At 38.6% G+C, this 20113-nt stretch overlaps 1 protein-coding gene across 1 annotated transcript in view; it reads right to left on the bottom strand.

The window, feature by feature from the left end:
• MSH2 (mutS homolog 2) overlaps positions 1 to 20113 on the bottom strand; it is an 88868-nt gene that overhangs the window by 24691 nt on the left and 44064 nt on the right. The window contains exon 8 of the mRNA XM_029937314.1: positions 14084 to 14193. Within this exon, the coding sequence (XP_029793174.1) occupies positions 14084 to 14193 (110 nt within the window). The remainder of the gene's footprint in view (positions 1 to 14083; positions 14194 to 20113) is intronic.

Here is a 20113-nt window from a genome sequence, read left to right as displayed (position 1 = left end):
AATGTACATAACAGGGGCACTGGGGTGGCTCAGTCAGCTAAGTGTCTGACTCGATTTAAGCTCAGGTCATGATCTTGAGGCTCAGGGGAGCAAGCCCTACGCTAGGCTCTACGCTGACAGCACTGAGCCTGCTTGATATTCTCTCTCTTTTCTCTCTCTCTGCCCCTCCCCTACTCTTTCTAAATGAATAAACATTTAAAATAAATAAACATAACAAACAAGGAAAGGAGCCAACAGTAAGCATAAAAAAACAAAACAAAACAACAACTCTGCAGAAACAAGAAGCGATTTAAACCAAGAAATTCGAGATATGGAATGTTAAGTATAATAAAATGTTTAAAGTAATATAAAAGAGAATGGAACATATGAGCAAAGAACAAGATATTACTTTAAAAAAAAAAGACTAGGCAGAGTTAGAAATGAACCAAGTAACTTTTATAATAAAAAATATAATCATTGGGGAAAAAAAACCCTATAGACTGGTTAAACGACGTATCAGAGCTGAAGAGATGCTCAGTGAACTAGAACATCTGAAGTAATCACAAAGAGAGCAGCACAGACACTTGGCAGAAAAGAAATGTGACAGTGTAAACATATGTCCAAACACAGTTTTAGAAGAAGAGAATGAAGGAGCACAACATTCGAAGAGGTAATGATTGATAATTGATAAAAGCCATGAATTCCCTGATTAAGAAAACACAGTAAATCCAAACAAGAAAAAGAAAAAGAAATTCACTTTTGGACTCAGCAGTAAATCGAATCAGTATCTGGAACAAAGACTTCTGAACAATAATAATGCAAACCAACAAACAGCACAATACAATATCATAGATATTAAGGAAAAATAACTGTCAATCTCCAATCTGGATTATACACCCACAAAAATCCTTCAGGAACATGGGTGAAAAACACATTTCAAACAAACAAAACCTGACTAACAGACTGCCAATAAAAGAACTCCTAAAGAATATTCAGGAAGAAGTAATGAATAGCAAGAAATTCGTAAGCATATGGGCAAATCTAAATTTAACACTGACTGTATAGAATGGAAATTTAAGGGGGAAAAAAGAACTAAAATACCAGCCAATAATGTAGAAATGTATTATGATCTCAGATATTCGAAGGTCTTAGTATTTTGGGGGCTAAGTGAGAAGATACTGACAGACTTTGATTTTAATGAGTTATGTATACATATTTTATAAAAATTTGTAAATAAATTCCAAACAAGTGCATGTATAATAGGATGGGGGAGGAGCTATAAGGAAAGCAAAAAATAGGGGCACCTGGGTGGCTCAGTTGGTTAAGCATCTGACTTCAGCTCAGGTCATGATTTCATGGTTCATGAGTTCGAGCCCCGTGTCGGGCTCTGTGCTGACAGCTCAGAGACCAGAGCCTGCTTCCAGTTCTGGGTCTCCCCCTCTTCTCTGCCCTTCCCCCTGCTCATGCAGTCTCTCTCTCTCTCTCTCTCTCAAAAGTAAATAAACATTAAAAAAAATAACAACAAAAAAAGATCTTATGTTTAAACAAAAAGGAAAGGCAAAATAGAATTTTAAAAACCCAATTAATATACAAGAAACACAGAACTTTCAAGTAAGGGAAACCAGGAAGAATAGGAATCACAAAATTATGCAGAAATAAATCCAAATTGCCACTTAAAAAGATTATGAAAGGGGTGCCTAGGTGGCTCAGTTGGTTGAGCGTCCAACTTAAGCGTAGGTCATGACTTCGCAGTTTGTGAGTTCGAGCCCCACATCAGGTTCTGTGCTGACAGCTCAGAGCTTGGAGGTTGCTTTGAATTCTGTCTCCCTCTCTCTCTGCCCCACCCTCCCTCATGCTCTAGTCTCTCCCTCAAAAATAAATTAACATTAAAAAATTTTTAAAGATAATGAAAATAAATGTAAAATAAATAAAATCCAGCTATAAGCTTTCTTACCATAAAGACTCACAAAGGACAGAAAAGTCTAGATAATGTAAAAAAAATAAAAAAAAGGACTCTGTCATGGCCCTCGTACTATCAGACAAAATATATCTAAGGCAAAAAGCATTATGAAATGCTGTCCCTAAAGAATGATGAAGGTTCAGTTCACCAAAGAAACTATAGCTCTGTGCCTTAAAAACATATGAAGAAAAATGAAATGAACTGTATAAGAAATCCACACTTCTCTCAGTAACTCAGCAGATCAAAAATTAGCAAGCATACAGACAATGTGAACAAAACAACTAAAGCCCTATCTAATCTAATGGACATATAGAAAACTGCAACAAAACTAGGGAGCACAAGTGATCCTCCAGTACACTAAGAACTTTTATGAAACTGACATGTACTAAAAGCTTAGAAATTAAAAAACATATATTTCTAAATAAATGATAATGGGAATAAAACTCTTAAAACTAAGAGATTTTACCTATAAAACTTATGGGATACATTCAGCTAAAGCAACGTATAGAAAAAAAAATGTAACCTGAAATGTTTACTGAAAAAGGCTGGAAAAATAGTGAAAACTTAACTAAAGAAGTTTAAAAAAAGATGGAAAAATACATAAGACCTGGTATTAATGAAATAAAAAAGCAAAAATACAAAAGAGGATTCAAAAAAAAAAAAATCACAGTTGAGGCACTTCAGTGGTTCAGTCAGTTAAGAGGCAGATTCTTGATTTTGGAGCAGGTCTTGATCTCAGGGTCATGAGTTCAAGCCCTTCGTTGGGCTATACACTGGGAGTGAAGACTACTTAACAGAATTAATACAAAATAAAAATTAAAAGTCACAAGATGATATCTGATTAAAAAACAGATAAAACTATGTAAAGGAGGAAATGCTGGGGGAGGCACAGATTATATTAAAAATAAGCAGGGAATATATCTGCAAATGCAGCGATGTTTTTAAAGCATAATAAGCAAATCACTACGAACAAATTGTGGCAAGTGGAAAACCCAGAAAGAAGTATTTATTTCCTAGAAAAAGGGTCTAGTATCCAGAATATATATAGAACTCTTACAACTCAACCACAAAAAGACAACCCAATTTTAAAATGAGCAAAGGATCTGAACAGACATTTCTCCAAAGATTACAAATAAATGGGCACCAAACATAAAAAAAGATACCAGACATCATCAGCCACTGGCGACGTGCAAATCAAAACCATAACGGGGGTGCCTAGGTGGCTCAGTGGTTGAGTGTCTGACTTCACCTCAGGTCATGATCTCTTGGTTCATGGCTTCAAACCCTGCATCGGGCTCTGTGCTGACACAGTTCAGAGCCTGACCCTGCTTTGGATTCCATGTCTTCCTCTCTCTCTGCCCCTCCCCTGCTCATACGCTTGCACGAGCTCTCGCTCTCTCTCTCTCTCTCTCTCTCAAATAAATAAACATTTAAAAAAACTTTTTTTAGGGGTGCCTGGGTGGCTTAGTCGGTTGAGTGTCCGACTTCGGCTCAGGTCATGATCTCATGGTTTGTGGGTTCAAGCCCCGCGTTGGGCTCTGTGCTGACAGCTCAGAGCCTGGAGCCTGTTTCCGACTCTGTGTGTCCCTCTCTCTCTCTCTACCCCTCCCCTACTCATGTTTATCTCTCAAAAATAAATAAATGCTAAAAAAATAATAATAATAAAATTGGGTTGTTTATTAAAAAATTTTTTTTAAATATAATTAAGTATCACTTCATACCCACTAGTTTGGCTATTATGAAAAACACCACCAAAAAACAGAAAATAGTAACTATTAGCAGCAATGTGAAGAAACTGGAGTCCTCCTATATTGCTGGTGGGAATGTTAAATGGTGCAGATATTTTGGAAAACAATTTAGTGATTTCCCCAAAAAGTTAAACATAAAATTAACATATGACCCAGCAATTCCATTCCTAAATATATACCTAAAAGAACTGAAAACAGGAACTTAAATACTTGTACATGACTACTCATAAAAGTCTTAATCATAATAGCCAAGAGTTAAAAACAACTTAAAGGTCTACCAACAAACAAAAAGCAGAAACAGACCCGTAAATACAAAGAACTGATAACTGCCAGAAAGGAGGGGTATATGGGATGAGCAAAATGAGTGGAGGGGAGTGGGAGGTACAGGCTTCCAGTTATGGTACAATTAGGTCACAGGGATAAAAAGTACAGCTTAGGAAATACAGTCAATGGTATTATAAAAGCACTGTATGGTGAGCATAGCATTACCCACTGAGTTGTATGCTTGAAATTAATATTCACAAAGTGTGTCAACTATACTTTAACCATAAAATAAAATATATATGATTTCCAAGAACAAAAATACTGAAGCACTTACATCCTACAGTATCTTTACAGCTTACATATACTCATACAATAGCGATATAGGTATAGTAGGATCATGAAACAGGGGCTTTTAAAAAACTCTTTCAATTTTTTCTGTCCCGGTATTGTCAATAAAAATTCATCTAGGGGTGCCAGGGTGGGTCAGTCAGTTAAGCATCTGACTCTTGATTTCAGCTCAGGTCATGATCTCATGGTTCAGGAGTTTGAGCCACATGTCAGGCTCTGCACTGGCAGCACACAGCCTGCTTGGGATTCTCCTCTCACAATAAATACATTTAAAAATTTTTATCTGGGACGCCTGGGTGGCTCAGTTGGTTAAGCCTCTGACTTCGGCTCAGGTCAGATCTCACGTTCATGGGTTCAAGCCCCGCGTCGGGCTCTGTGCTGACAGCTAGCTCAGAGCCTGGAGCCTGCTTCCGGTTCTGTGTCTCCTTCTCTCTCTGCCCCTCCCCCTCTCATGCTCTGTCTCTCTCTGTATCAAAAATAAATAAAACATTAAATTTTTAAAAATTTTACCTAATATTATTACTTTTCCAATAATAGAGGAAATATTAATAATAAGTGTATGTGAAAACTAATATTCACATCTCACCACTGTTGTTCAACACAGTTTTGGAAGTCCTAATCTCAGCAATCAAAGAAAATGAAATAAAAGGCATCCAAACTGGCAAAGAAGTCAAAACCTTTACTTTTCACAGATGACATAATACTCTATGTGGAAAACCTGAAAGATTCCATCAATAAACTGCTAGAACTGATACATGAATTCAGCAAAGTTGTAGGATATAAAGTCAATATACAGAAACTGGTTGCATTTCTATACACCAATAATAAAGCAACATAAAGAGGTATCAAGGAATCGATCCCATTTACAATTGTACCGAAAACCTTAAAATACCTAGGAATAAACCTAACCAAAGAAGATCTGTATGTTGAAAACTATAGACAACTATGAAAGAAATTAAGGAAGATACAAGGAAATGGAAAAACATTCCATGCTCATGGATTGGAAGAACAAATATTGTTAAAAATGTTGATATTACCCAAAGCAATCTACACATTCAATGAAATACTAATCAAAATAGTACCAACATTCTTCTCAGAGCTAGAACAGACAATCCTAAAATCTGTATGGAAACACAAAAGACCCGAATAGCCAAAGTAATATTGAAGAAGAAAACCAAAGTTAGAGGCATCACAATCCAGGACTTCAGCTTGTACTACAAAGCTGTCATCAAGACAGTATGGTACTAGCACAAAAACAGACACATAGGCCAATGGACCAGAATACAGAACCCAGAATTGGGCCCACATACAAATGTATAGACAACTAATCTTTGACAAAGCAGGAAAGAACATCCAATGAAAAAAAGTCTCTTTAGCAAATGGTGCAGAGAGAACTGGACAACAACATTATGAAGAATGAAACTGACCACTTTCTTACAGCATACACAAAAATAAACTTAAAATGGATAAAATACCTAAATGTGAGGTAGGGAACCATCAAAATCCTAGAGGAAAAAACAGGCAACAACCTCTTTGACCTTGGCCACAGCAAATGCCAGAAAGCAAGGGAAATAAAAGCATGTCTCTGAAAGCAAGAGAAATCAAAGCAAAAATTAACTATTAGGACCTCATCAAGATAAAAACCTTCTGCACTGTAAAGGAAACAATCAACAATTCCCAAAACCAATGGAATAGGAGAAGATATTTGCAAATGACATATTGGATAAAGGATTAGTATCTAAAATCCATAAAGAACTTACCAAACTTAACACCAAAAAACTAATGCAGTGAAGAAATGGGCAGAGGACATGAATAGACACTTTTCAAAAGACATCCAGATGGCTAAACAGACACATGAAAAGCCACTCAACATCGCTCATCATCAGAGAAACATAAATCAAAACCACACTGAGATACCACCTCACACTGGTCAGAGTGGCTAAAATTAACAACCCAGGAAACTACAGATGTCCACGAGGATGTGGAGAAAGTGAAAACCTCTTGCACTGTTGGTAGGAATGTAAATTGGTGCAGCCATTCTGGGAAACAGTGTGGAGGTTCCTCAAAGAATTAAAAATCGAATTGCCCTATGACCCAGCAAAAGCACTACTAGGAATTTATCCAAAGGATACAGGAGTGCTAAATCACAGGGCACATGTACCCCAATGTTGATAGTACCACTATCAATTATGGAATGGATGGAAAGAGCCCAAATACCCATCAACTGATGAATGGATAAAGAAGATGTGGTATGGGGCACATGGGTGGCTCAGTCAGTTAAGTGGTCGACTTCAGCTCTCGCAGCTGTGAGGTCAGGATCTCACAGCTTTTGAGTTCCAGCCCCTCGTCGGGCTCTGTGCTGGTAGCTCAGAGCCTGGAGCCTGCTTTGGATTCTGTGTCTCCCTCTCTGCCCCTCCCCTGCTCATGCTCTCTCTCTCTCTCAATAATAAATAAATGTGGAAAAAAAAAAAAGATGTGGTACATATAAATAATGGAATGTGGAAATTATGGAAAGAGCCCAAATGTCCATCAACTGATAAATGGATAAAGATATGGTATAGATAAACAATGGAATACTACTCAACAATGAAAAAGAATGAAATCTTGCCATTTGCAATGTGGATGCAACTGGAGGGTGTTATGCTAAGTGAAATAAGTCAGTCAGAGAAAGACAGACATCATGTTTTCATTTATATGTGGAATTTGAGAAACTTAACAGACCACCATGGGGGAGAGGAAGGAAAAACAACAGTTACAAACAGAGAGAGAGACAAACCATAAGAGACCCGTACATAAAGAAAACAAACTGAGGGTTGATTGGGGGTGGGGGGGACATAGTGGGGAGGGGGAAATGGGTGATGGGCATTGAGGAGGGTATGTGTTGGGATGAGCACTGGGTGTTGTAAGTGATGAATCATGGGAATCTACTCCAAAAGCCAAGAGCACACTGCACACTCTTTATGTTAGCTAACTTGACAATTATATTTTACAAAAAGAAAAAAAAAAAAGCAAATATTCAAAGATGAAATGCTCAAATACAGTACAGAATGATTTTAAAATTTAATACATCGCACTGAATCATCCAATCTAACTGAAATTTACTTTTTTGTGAAAAATCATTGCCATTTTGAACCTTGCCCTGGGGGTGGTAGAGATCTACATTTATATGTACTTCAGAAACAGAAAATCTTTCCATAAGTATGGAAAGTAGACACAAAAATACCTTAAGCATTATATATGAAGCTAAGCCTAGAAAAAAAAGACATAACCCAACCACTCATAACTGCTCCCTTCATCACATGAGCTCCTAAGTGCACAGCTGGAAAACATGAGGAAAGCTTTCAGGAATCGTACATGAAATGATTGCTACCCTCTGAGGTTTGCTCAAAGTAGTTCTGAGTCATGTAATTTAAATTCCTAAATTCATTACAAATATCTACAATGACAGTGAAGGGTTGAATTCACTTTATAACCCCGAGGTAAGTTTAAAGGTTTATAACTGAGAATAAAGAAGGTATTGTATCTGGTCAATTCCCTAGAGAATCCAGAGCAGGTTTTAAGTAGGAATTGTATTTATTTAAAAGACAGCATCACACTATAAAACAAGAAAGCCTTCAGTTATAAGACCCCATCTTAGCAGACAAGGCTGGTAGACTACATAACAGTCATTCACTCCCTCCTTCCTCCTTCCCAGTAGAGCTCTAAATTTTGTTTACTTCCAACAGTGGAATAACCCACCCCTAGCTATCTTATCCTGGGCCCATCATCACATTCTAGATCTCTGGCCACAATCACTGCTTTAGTGGTCCTATCAAAACAAACTGCAGAACTCTTCCTAGGAATGCTGCATGAATTACTACTGGTAAATACTCAACCTACGGCCCAAAGAGAAACTAGCACGAGGCTGGACTTAAAATAATGAAAGATAGATGACATCAAGAAATTACGTCCTTTGGGGCGCCTGGGTGGCTCAGTCAGTTGAGCATCCGACTTTGGCTCAGGTCATGATCTCATGGTTTGTGGGTTTGAGTCCCGCATCAGGCTCTGTGCTGGATGCTAGCTCAGAGCCTGGAGTCTGCTTCAGATTCTGTGTCTCTTTCTCTCTATGCCCCTCCCCTGTTCATGCTCTGTCTCTGTCTGTCTCTCAAAAATAAATAAATGTAAAAAATAAAAATTTTTTTTACAAAAAAAAAATAAAAGAAATTAGGTCCTTTGCATAGTATTCTTGAGCTGGTGTATTAAGCAACTCTAAATTAAAGCCTACCCTATCTCTAGACTTTTAATTTCATGAGCCGGGGTGCACTGAGTTTTAGGTTATGTGCAAAACAGAGAGTCCTAACTTCTACTTGAACCTCAGATAATCTACAGGGTGGGGGGGAGGAAATCCAGAGCTCACATCTTACTGACACAGTACTTAACAGTGAAGAGGAGTTCAGAATATGTTATAGTGGCGTAAAAATTATTCCAAGATGAAAGCATCTGAGAATAGATTTTGTTTCTGAACTCTCTTATCTCCCTAAAAGCAGAGCTTCCCCAAAGAACTCAGTTATTGTAAATCCCTTCCTAGGGAGTTTCATAACCAAGGAAGTAAAAATTATCATATCCTCAATCTATTCTCCAAAGGGCTCATTAATCACTTGTAAAAGTCCTTTGTTTCCCTGGAAGTGCCCTTTCTCCCTCTCCCATTCCCCTACTAAGATAATATATAAGCCCCAAATTTTAATAACCTCCTTGAGTCACATTTTTCTGTGAACCCAAAAATCTGTCTGTTCTGTTGCTAATCTGTTTATCAGTTGAATTAGACCTCCAAACAATGAACTGAAGAGAGCAAAAAAAAGTTTTTTCTTCCCTATTAAATTAACTACTTTCAGATTAAGAAATCAAGTTTTGTCATAATCTTAAGTGACAGCAATAAAATTAGGATAAAGGACCTCTCCTTTTCCAGTCTTTATCCATATAATTACACTGCTTGCCTTCCTAAAATCTACTCTACCCAGACACAAAATCTTACAACATTCTAATCCAATAGCATCATTCAAAAATTGACACAAAAAAGGGGCACCTGGGTGGTCCAGCCAGTTCAGGGTCTGACTCTTAATTTGGCTTAGGTCATGATCCCAGGGTCGTGGGACTGAGCCCTGAGTATTTCCGTAAGGTTCTTTCTCCCTCTACCCCTCTCCCTTATTCAACGGCTCCATCTCTCTCCCTCTCGCTCTCTCTCAAAAAAAAATTCTTAGAAAAAAAACATTAAAACTATTTTACAATCACAGTAAAGTCTAGTTTAACAGATATATGTCAAGTATTTCAGATAAAGTAAATCTTAACTCATAATAAGGAGGAAGAAGCTTGAAGAAGCATATTAGGCCATAAACAATGTTCATCCTGAAGAGGGAATAATGGTCACTTTTGCCTCTATACTTTTGTACTGTTTTGTTTCACGTGTTTTTGGGTTTTTGGGTTTTTTTGAGGGGGGGAGGGAGGGAGATGGAGAGAATGGCAGAGAATCCTAAGCAGTCTCCCTGCCTAGCACAGAGCCCGACTCAGGGCTTGATCTCACTAACTCTGAGATCACGACCTGCGCGAAATCAAGAATTGGGACACTTAACCAACTCAGCCACACAGGAGCCCCTGATTCACCTAACAGATGTGTTACCTTTATTAAGTAGAAAAGCTTCAAATAAAGAAAATACTTTAAAAATTTACATTTTTGTATTTTGGTACATCATCATTTGTGACAGAATCTTTTGGCTTATTTGCTGTTAAGCAGCTAGGTATCCCAAGGGCTGAATCTATGCAGTCAGAATATTTTATGAAAGGAGGGAAGGAGGGCAGGAAAGAGGGGAGGGAGGGAATAAACCAAAAGGTAAAATATGAAGCAAAAGTATCCTAACACTTAAAAAAAATTTTTTTAGAACATTTATTCATTTTTGAGAGACAGAGCACGAGCAGGGGCGGAAGAGAGACAGAGGAAGACACAGAATCCAAAGCAGGCTCCAAGCTCTCTGCTGTCAGCACAGAGCCCGACGTGGGGCTCAAACTCACTAACAGCAAGATCATGACCTGAGCCAAAGTTAGACACTCAACTGACTGAGCCACCCAGGTGCCCCAAAAGAATCCCAACATTTTATCATCCTGCTGCTTCTTATAATTATCATAGTAGTGGCTCATTTCTTATGTATAAGGAAACAATCTGCTTATTGCCAGAGACAGCTGTTACTGTCCAAGAGCAGGAGAGGAAGAGAGGCCCTAAAATGCGGGTCTCCACATCTACTGGACAGGCTGTGAATGTGATGACCCAGATAAAAAGAGAGCTACACAGGGTGTTCAGTAGAAGATCTGTACACTGACAGAGGGGCTACAAATTTTAAGAAACTCTTGAGCAGTCTCAATTTATACACACCAACTTTTGGCCAGATAATGCCCAAGAGCATGGCATTTGCAGTAGGCAAATGTTACTAATAAAGTTACTTCATTAGAAGTAACTTGTTTTATTAGCATGTAGTTCTCAAACTGTGATCCCCAGACAAGCAGCATCATTTGGGTACATGTTAGAAGTGCAAATTTTTAGGAATGCAATACTGGTGCAGCTACTCTGAAGAACTATATAGAGTTTCCTCAAAAAAAATTAAAAATAGAGCTACCATATGACCCAGCAATTGCACTATTAGATACTTATCCAAAGGATACAAAAATGCAGACTTTAAGGGGCACATATACCCCAATTTTTATAGCAGCACTATCAACAATAGCTAGATTATGGAAAGAGCCCAAATGTCCATCCACTGATGAATGGTAAAGATGATGTGGTATGTATATACACTAGAATACTACTTAGCCGTAAAAAAGAAATGAAATCTTGGGGCACCTGGGTGTCTCAATTAGTTAAGCACCAGACTTTGGCTCAGGTCATGATCTCACAGCCTGCGAATTCCAGCCCTGCATCAGGCTCTGTGCTGACATATCAGAGCCTGAGCCTGCTTCAGATTCTGTGTCTTCCTTTCTCTCTCTCTGCCCCTCCCCCACTCACACAGTGTCTCAGTGTCTCTCTCTCTCTCAAAAATAAACATTAAAAAAAAATTTTATTTATTTATTTAATGTTTTATTTATTTTTGATAGAGAGAGAGACAGAGCATGAGAGTGGGAGGCGCAGAGAGAGAAGGAGACACAGAACCGGAAACAGGCTCCAGGCTCTGAGCCAGCGGTTAGATGCGGGGCTCGAACCCACAAAGGTGAGATCTGACCTGAGTCGAAGTCGGAGGCTTAACTGACTGAGCCACCCAGGCACCCCTAAAAAAAATTTTTTTTAAAGAACAAAATCTTCCATTTGCAACAATGTGGATGGAAATAGAGTGTATTATGCTAAGCAAAGTCAGTCGGATTTCTCTCATATGTGGAATTTATGAAAAACAGACAAACACAGGAGTAGGAAACATAGGAAAATCAAGATAAAACCAGAGAAGGAGGCAAATCATAAGAGACTCTTAAATATAGAGAACAAACTGAGGGTTGCAGAAGGGATGTGGGTGGGGGGACAGGTTAAATGGGTGATGGGCATTAAGGAGGGCACCTGTTGGGATGAGCACTGGGTGTTATATGTGACAATCACTAAATTCTATTCATGAAACCATTACTACACTATATATTAACTAACTTGGATTTGGAAAAAGAGAAGAGAAGAGAAAGACAAAAAAAGGGAAAGAGAAAAAATAAAAAAGAAATTCGAATTTTCTCACTCTGCCCCAGACCAAAAGAATCTGATTCTGGGGATGGAGCTCTGCAATCTGTTGCAACAAGCCCACCAAGTGGTTCTGATACATGATAAGTTTGAGACCCACAATATTAAAGCATGGCAACTTGTAGAAGAGTAAAGTTGGCCACACAGAGCAAAATCAATGGCAGCATTTCAGCAGAGCTAAGCTGTGGTGACAATGAGGCATCTAGATTTCTGCCTTCCTACCTCCCTACGCTAGTAGGTGTTTTTGTTAACCTCCAAGAACTATGCCTCTACAGGCTTTCATTTAAAGACCGTGTACAAATATCCAACCTTGCCCAATCACCGGGAAGGCCACATCTTCTGCTCTTGGTGGGCAGTGGTATTTCAGAATTAGATGTTTCTGAATAATACTTCTGCCTCCCATTGATCTGAAAGTTGCCCACCTTAAATCATTCCACTCATAGAAATGTTACAGAAGTAACAATAGCTAAAATGCAAATTCTCCCAAATGAGGGGTCAACAATGCCAGTCTTTCGGCTGTTTAGGGCCATCACTGACAAAACAGGACCAGAGTGAAGCATTTACACCTATATATACATATTCATGCACTTCTAAAATCCAAAGAGCACAGAGTAAATGAGGTTTAACTTCTTTAAACCTCAGTTAACAATCCAGTAAAAACAAACTAAATTAACATCATAGAGGGCAAACATTAACTGAAATCCAGTTATTAAGAAGAATGCAAAGAATCTAACAATTTGCAAACCAAACTGTTACCTTAATATGAATAATATCAGAGCACATATTCTCTGCATGATCATTTATGACAGAAAATTTAGTGTAGAAAATATTTTAGATATTATTTTCAATGTCACAAAATTGGAAAACACTAATTCAGTGGCCAATCATAAATTTTTTCTATAAACAAGCTTTTAACAAAATAAAAATTACCATTTCATAAAATTTTCTTTCAAATTCGTTTTCATAAAAGGACATCTTATTTTTAATTTTTTATTTATTTTTGAGAGAGAGAGAGAGAGAGAGCATGAGCAGGGGAGGGTTAGAGAGAGAGGGAGATACAGAATCTCAAGCAGGCTCCAGGCTCTGAGCTAGCTGTCAGCACAGAGCCTGATGCAGGGCTCGAACCACGAACTGCGAGATCATGACCTGAGCCGAAGTCGGACGCTCAACCGACTGAGCTACCCAGGCGCCCCCATAAAAGGACATCTTCAACTACCTCAGAAACTATTCCAACCTAATATTTATATATATAAATTACTATTTAATATAGTTAAAGACCCAAAGTACAAACTGCTTATAACCTAAAAGCTCTTCTCAACTAATAAGAAATTTGTAACTAAACAGTATTTAGACTACGGTTAACTTTTTAGTTTTAGCAACAACTACTTAGGAGACACACACCTAATCTAACCTCTTCTCCCAAAGAAATTCCTATATGGAAAACAGACAAAAGAGAAGTTTTCTTGTTTTGTTAATGTTCGACATTTACCTTTATTCTCTTCTCTTTTCCAGTGACTACTATTTTCCTTTTCTCTTGAAATTAAAACAAAATTCAGATTGCATATGTGAAATCTTTCATGTGAGATTTCCTTTAACAAGGCCAGGTATGCCCAATACTCATTTCCTCTGTTAATCTTCCTTTAGCCACTAAAATAATTCTTCAAACAAACAAAAAACTTTCCCCTTCACTTAATCTTACATCCACCGTCTCAAAGGTGCCTCACAAAAATGCAAAAAAAAAAAAAAAAATCTGCAAAGGCTTCTGGTGGCATTTCAAAAATATTCTGCTGCTGCCTGAAATTAAAGAGTACATTACAAGGGCACCTGGGTGGCTCAGTCGGTTAAGCATCCAACTTTGGCTCAGGTCATGATCTCACAGCTTGTGAGTTCAAGGCCTGCATCAGGCTCTGTGCTGACAGCTTAGAACCTGGAGCCTGCTTCATATTCTGTGTCTCCTACCCTCTCTCTGCCTCTCTCCCACTCACACTCTGTCTCCTTCTCCTTCAAAAATAAACAAACATTAAAAAAAAAAAAGAGTACATTACATACCTGATCCATATCTAATGTTGTTTCTATCATTTCCTGAAACTTGGAGAAATCAGAACGAAGATCAATAAGAGGAGTCACAAAAACTGCCAACAGTAACCGCTGGTGTTTTCCTAAAAGAAAGCAAAAAATAATAAAACGGTCTTATTTAAAATATTTTTAAATGTTTATTTATTTTTGAAAGAATGAGGGAGACACAGAATCCAAAGCAGGCTCCAGGCTGAGCTGTCAGTAGAGTCCAACACATGGCTAGAACCCACCAACTGTGAAATTATGACCTGAGCTGAAGTTGGACGGTTAACTGACTGAGCCACCCAGGCGCCCCAAAATGATCCTATTTTTAAAAATTCTTCTAGGGGCGCCTGGGTGACTCAGTCAGTTAAGCGTCTGGCTTCAGTTCAGGTCATGATCTCATGGTTCCTGGGCTCGAGCCCCGCGTCAGGGTCTGTGCTGACAGCTAGCTCAGAGCCTGGAGCCTGCTTTGGATTCAGTACCTCCCTCTCTCTCTGACCCTTCCCTGCTCCCACTGTCTCCCTGTGTCTCTCAAAAATAAATAAAAAACATTTAAAATTTTTTAAAAATTCTTCTAAAATAACAAACAGCATTTGATCCAAAAAGCACAAATAGTGGTCTCCAAAGTTACTATTTACTCCTGTATTTTAATTCAAATGTGTTAAGTATTTATTCTGTAGAAAGGGAAACGATCTGGCTCTCAATGCTTCCTACTAATAAAATACTACCTCCCCTGCCTGTCTGCAATCTCCTTCGTCAAAAGAGTACGTCAAAAGAGCACTAGAGATGCAGAAACACGATTTAAATTATAACTAAATGAATTGCATTTCTTCATAGATTTAATAACCCAAAGTCAAAGTCTTTAAAATAAAATGCCTCTAAATTAACTAACATCCTTAATTTCCATTAATAATACAGTGTTCCAATTAACAGAGGTTACATCAAGCCAAGTATTTACACTGGCACTTTACTTGATGCTATTTAAGAGCACATGCTGGGGAACTACATGAGAAGTGAAGCAACCGAGTGCATAGTGTGAAAGGCCTGAGTACAGACGTGGCTGCCAATCCCAACTCTGTTATCTACTGGCTCTGTCATCTACAGCATGTTCTTCGAGCCCTTCCCCTTGTCTATTACGATAGAAGTAATGACAACAACCACCCAGAAGAAGAATAAATGAGAGAACACTACACAACACTTAATAGAATGCTTGACACTGAAGAGAAGCTCAGCTATAGTTACCATGTACTATAATTGGTTACCTTGCAAGGATTTTTTTTTCTGATCTGCAATAAACTCTTTTACAAGAATTCTGTAAGTGATCTCTAGCATACTGCATTTTGCTTCAAAGCAATTGTTCCCAACCTTTTCTAGAAATATCAGTAGCTCTTGATTGAGAAAATGATGAAAAGCTACTATGAAGTCAGGAAAATTGTTTTAAGAATTCATGTTTTATTAATCACAACAGCATCTACACATATTTAGAAAATAGTACCTATGTGTGAAATATTATTTAGACAGTCTATAACCAACACTTTGCCCACATAATGTCTGTTGTGCTTCAACGCCTGGTTCTTTATTCTGAATTAGCTCATATGCTATTGGTAAATAGGGGAATGATGGAAGCAAAGCGTGGAGGTGGCACTAGTTCACAAATGATCCTTTTTTCTATCCCATTAATGTTTTGAAGCGATCAGGGCAAGCTTCACACAATTAAAGAATAAACTCAGCAATATATGAAGATCTCAGAGTCGCTGGCTTAATGGCCAGTGTACTTCTCACTATGCTAATAAGATACACAGAAAAGCAAAGTAGAGATGAAAAGCACAAAAACATCTGCTGGTGTTTACTAGAATATATTTTTTTAACTCAATTCTTCACCTTGGTTAAGATTTTTCACTTTTGTGAAAATGACCTTTATTAGAAGCAAATGCCCTCACAGGGCATCTCAAAGGAGGAAACAAGAACCCTAGACTTTAAGGGTGCAAAGAGTCACATGATGCTGGTGCTGGGTGCAAATGTAATGGAAACTTACGCAGGAAACTGTTTTATTAAAGTTTCCTATTGCTTTTGTTAATAATATTTTTATGTTTATTTATTTGAGTGTGCATGTGCACAAGCCAGGAAGGGGCAGGAAACAGGGAGAGGGAGAATGCCCAATGCCAAGCAGGCTCCACGCAGTCACTGCAAAGCCTGATGCAGGGCTCTATCCCAGAGCCACAAGGTCATGACCTGAGCCATATTCAAGACTCCAACACTAGGAGCACCTGGGTGGCTCAGTTGGTTAAGCCTCTCTCTGCCTTTGGCTCAGGCCATGATCTCACGTTTGTGGGTTCGAGCCCTGCGTCGGGCTCTGTGCTGACAGCTAGCTCAGAGCCTGGAGCTTGCTTCAGATTCTGCGTCTCCCCTCTCTCTCTGGCCCTCCCCCTCCCATGATCTGTCTCTCTCTGTATCAAAAATAAAACATTAGGGGCACCTGGGTGGCTCAGTTGGTTAAGCCTCCGACTTCAGCTCAGGTCAGATCTCATGTTCGTGGGTTCAAGCCCCGCGTCAGGCTCTGTGCTGACAGCTAACTCAGAGCCTGGAGCCTGCTTCTGGTTCTGTGTCTCCTTCTCTCTCTTTCATTTATTTTGAGGCCTACCTTAACTCAGAATTTTTTTCTGTAAGTTTTGTTACATTTTCTTTTTTTAATGTGTTGGGTTTTTTTTGTTTGTTTTGTTTTGTTTTGTTTGAGAGACAGAGAGAGACAGCATTAGCAGGGGAGGGTCAGAGAGAGAGGGAGATACAGAATCTGAAACAGGCTCCATGCTCTCAGCTGTCAGCACAGAGCCCGAGGCGGGGCTCAACCCCACAAACCATGAGATCATGACCTGAGCTGAATCTGGACGCTTGACTGAGCCACCTAGGCACCCCAAGTTTTGTTATACTTTCTAAGATGACTCTGAAGAAAGTAAAATATGCCAAGAATAAACACGTGGTATTATTACAGAAATACCCGTATACATTTCAGAACCAGTCATCCTCCACATGTCCTCCAGTCACTCAAACATATAGGCCCACCTTGCTGCACCTCTTCTCAGAGTTAACAGGCCCCTTCTAAACTTCCTGGCTCCCTATCTGCAAACTTTCACTAACATCTTGAATTCTTTCCCCTACCTATATTTTGTATTGAGTTCCAATAACTGATTTTCAACCAGGTTTTTCCCCCCCAATTGGTTATGGTTATTTTAAATTAAGTTATTAAATTTACTGAGATATAATTCACATAGCATGTAATTCTCCATCTTAAAGTATATAATTCAATGGTTTTTATTTAGTTCATTCACAGATTTGTGCAACCACTGCCACAGTCAATGTCTGAATGCTGTCACTGTCCCCCAAAACACTGGGAACCGGTACCCATTAGCAGTAACTTTCAAATCCTCCCAATCTCATGCCACTCCTCCAAGTCCAGGCAACCTCTAATCCACTTTCTGTATATAGATATGCCTAGTCTGGGTATTTAACATAAATGGATATGATATTGTGACTGCCTTTTTTCACTTAGTTTTCAAGGTTCATCTATGTTGCACCATGCATCAATACTTCATTCCTTTTTATTGACAAATATGTTCCATTACATAAATATAGCATGTTTTATTTATCCGTTCATCTAGTGATGGGCACCAACTGGTTTTTTATAAACTCCATTTTTCACTAGTTACCACAGCCTAGAAAACCCTATGCAATATTCCAGACACAAAGACTATGAACGCTTGAAATCAAAGTACTACATAAACACAAAAAAGAAATAAATTCCACCTTTACTTTTTCTAACTTCTAACTGGAATCTGGCATTACCTTCCATTGTTAAGGTAGGCAATAAACCACAGTAATATCCCCAGTACCTATGTCTTTGTCATAAATCAACAGCCCAGATATATTTTCATATCTAGTTTTTGGAGATAATTTTCAGAACCATTTAAACTCATGACCAGTTCAAAATGAAAGATGTTATTAGAACTTCACTCCAATCATGTTATTTAATGCATTAATAAAAATGACTATTTCTTCATCAAGGATTTGTTTTACGGGCGCCTAGCTGGCTCAGTTGTTAAGCAACCGACTCTTGATTTCGGCTTGGGTCATGCATGATCTCATGAACTGAGCCCTGCATTTGGCTCTGTGCTGACAGTGCACAGCCTGCTCAGGACAGGATTCTCTCTCTCTTCTCTGCTCCCTCCTCACTCGTGCTTGCTCATCCATGCTCTCTCCTATTCTAGCTCTCAAAATAAATTTAAAAATTGTGTTTTATATTTGGATGAGTATATTTCAATATAATTGGTTTCTTTTTCAACTCTATGTTTTATTTAATGCATTTAAAAACATTATTCTACGGGCGCCTGGGTGGCTCAGTCGATTAAGCGTCCGGCTTTGGCTCAGGTCATGATCTCACGGTTTGTGGGTTCAAGCCCTGCCATCAGGCTCTGTGCTGACAGCTAGCTCAGAGCCTGGAGCCTGCTTGAGATTCTGTATCTCCCTCTCTCTCTGACCCTCCCTGCTCACGCTGTCTCTCTCTGTCTCTCAAAAGTAAATAAAAAACATTAAAATAAATAAATAAAATTGAAAAATAAAAACATTATTCTGAAGAAGGGTTCTTAGATTTTATTTAGGGTTCACAGCACAAAAAAAGTTAGAAACCTCAGCTAGGCCTTACCTCTCTGCCTCTATGCTTGACCACTCTAGCCCTCCTTCCCTCCTTCAACAATTCAAGCCTTAGGCATGTGCACTGGCTGGACCCACTAGCCTTCCCCCAGATCTTACCAGCTGGCAACTTCTCATCATTCAAGTTCCACCACAGACAGCAATTCATCAAGAGAGGCCATCCTTGACCAACAGTCCTAGTGTTTCCCTGGCTCTAGCCAAGTCACTCTATCCTATCAATATATTATGTTTTCTTTATTGTATTTAATTACTATTTAAATTCTTACTCATTGATTTGTTTATTGTCTGTCTCCCTCTACTCTTCCACTATTACTGACTTCCATAAGAACAGGGACCTTATCTGCCACATCTACTACTGTACCTCCTAGAACAAGGCCTGGCACAAATTAACTGTTGATTGAATGACTTACTGAAGGAACCAAAGGGCTGATAAAGCAATCAATCACTGGTTATTTATTTATTCATTTAGAGCATGGGAGGGGCAGAAAGAGAGGAAGAGAAACAGAATCCGAAGTAGGCTCCGTACTGACGGTGCAGAGCCCCACATGGGGCTCAAACTCACAAACCACAAGACCATGACCTGAGCCAAAACCAAGAATCAGACGGTTAACCAAAGGAGATACCTAGGCCCCTGGTCATTAGTTCTGACACACACAACACTCATCTAGCAAGGACACCAGAGATGACACAAAGAAATAATTGTTAGCTTCATAAGTACACCAAAATGTGAAATATTTAAGTAATCAAATCATCAAATAATTTCTGTGGGATCTCTAGATTTGCTGCCAGTCGCTAAAAGATTATAATTTCTTGAAGTTGCTGACACCATACACAAATATAAACTCAAAATGGATGAAAGACTTAACTGTGAGACATGGAACAAGAAAACTCCTAGAAGAAAACATAGGCAGTAATTTCTGTGACATGGACTGAGCAACTTTTTCCTAGATATGTCTTCTAAGGCAAGGGAAACAAAAGCAAAAATCAAATACAGGGATTATGCCAAAATAAAATGCTTTTGCAGTAAAGAAAACCATCAACAAAACAAAATGGCAACCTACTGAATGGGAGAAAATATCTGCAAATGATATATTTGTTAAGGGGTTAGTATGCGAAATACATAAAGAACTTAAACAACTCAAGACCAAATAAACAATCAAATAAAATTGGGCAGAGAAACAATCCCTATCAAAATAACACCAGCATTCTTCACAGAGCTAGAACAATCCTAAAATTTGTATGGAACCAGGAAAGACCCTGAATAGCCAAAGCAATCTTGAAAAAGAAAACCAAAGCTGGAGGCATCACAATCCCAGA

Source organism: Suricata suricatta, chromosome 4 (assembly GCF_006229205.1).
Source record: "Suricata suricatta isolate VVHF042 chromosome 4, meerkat_22Aug2017_6uvM2_HiC, whole genome shotgun sequence".
NCBI classification, from domain to species: domain Eukaryota; kingdom Metazoa; phylum Chordata; class Mammalia; order Carnivora; family Herpestidae; genus Suricata; species Suricata suricatta.
The sequence above is the reverse complement of the archived record's forward strand: the minus strand, read 5'-3'. Positions and strand labels throughout refer to the sequence as shown.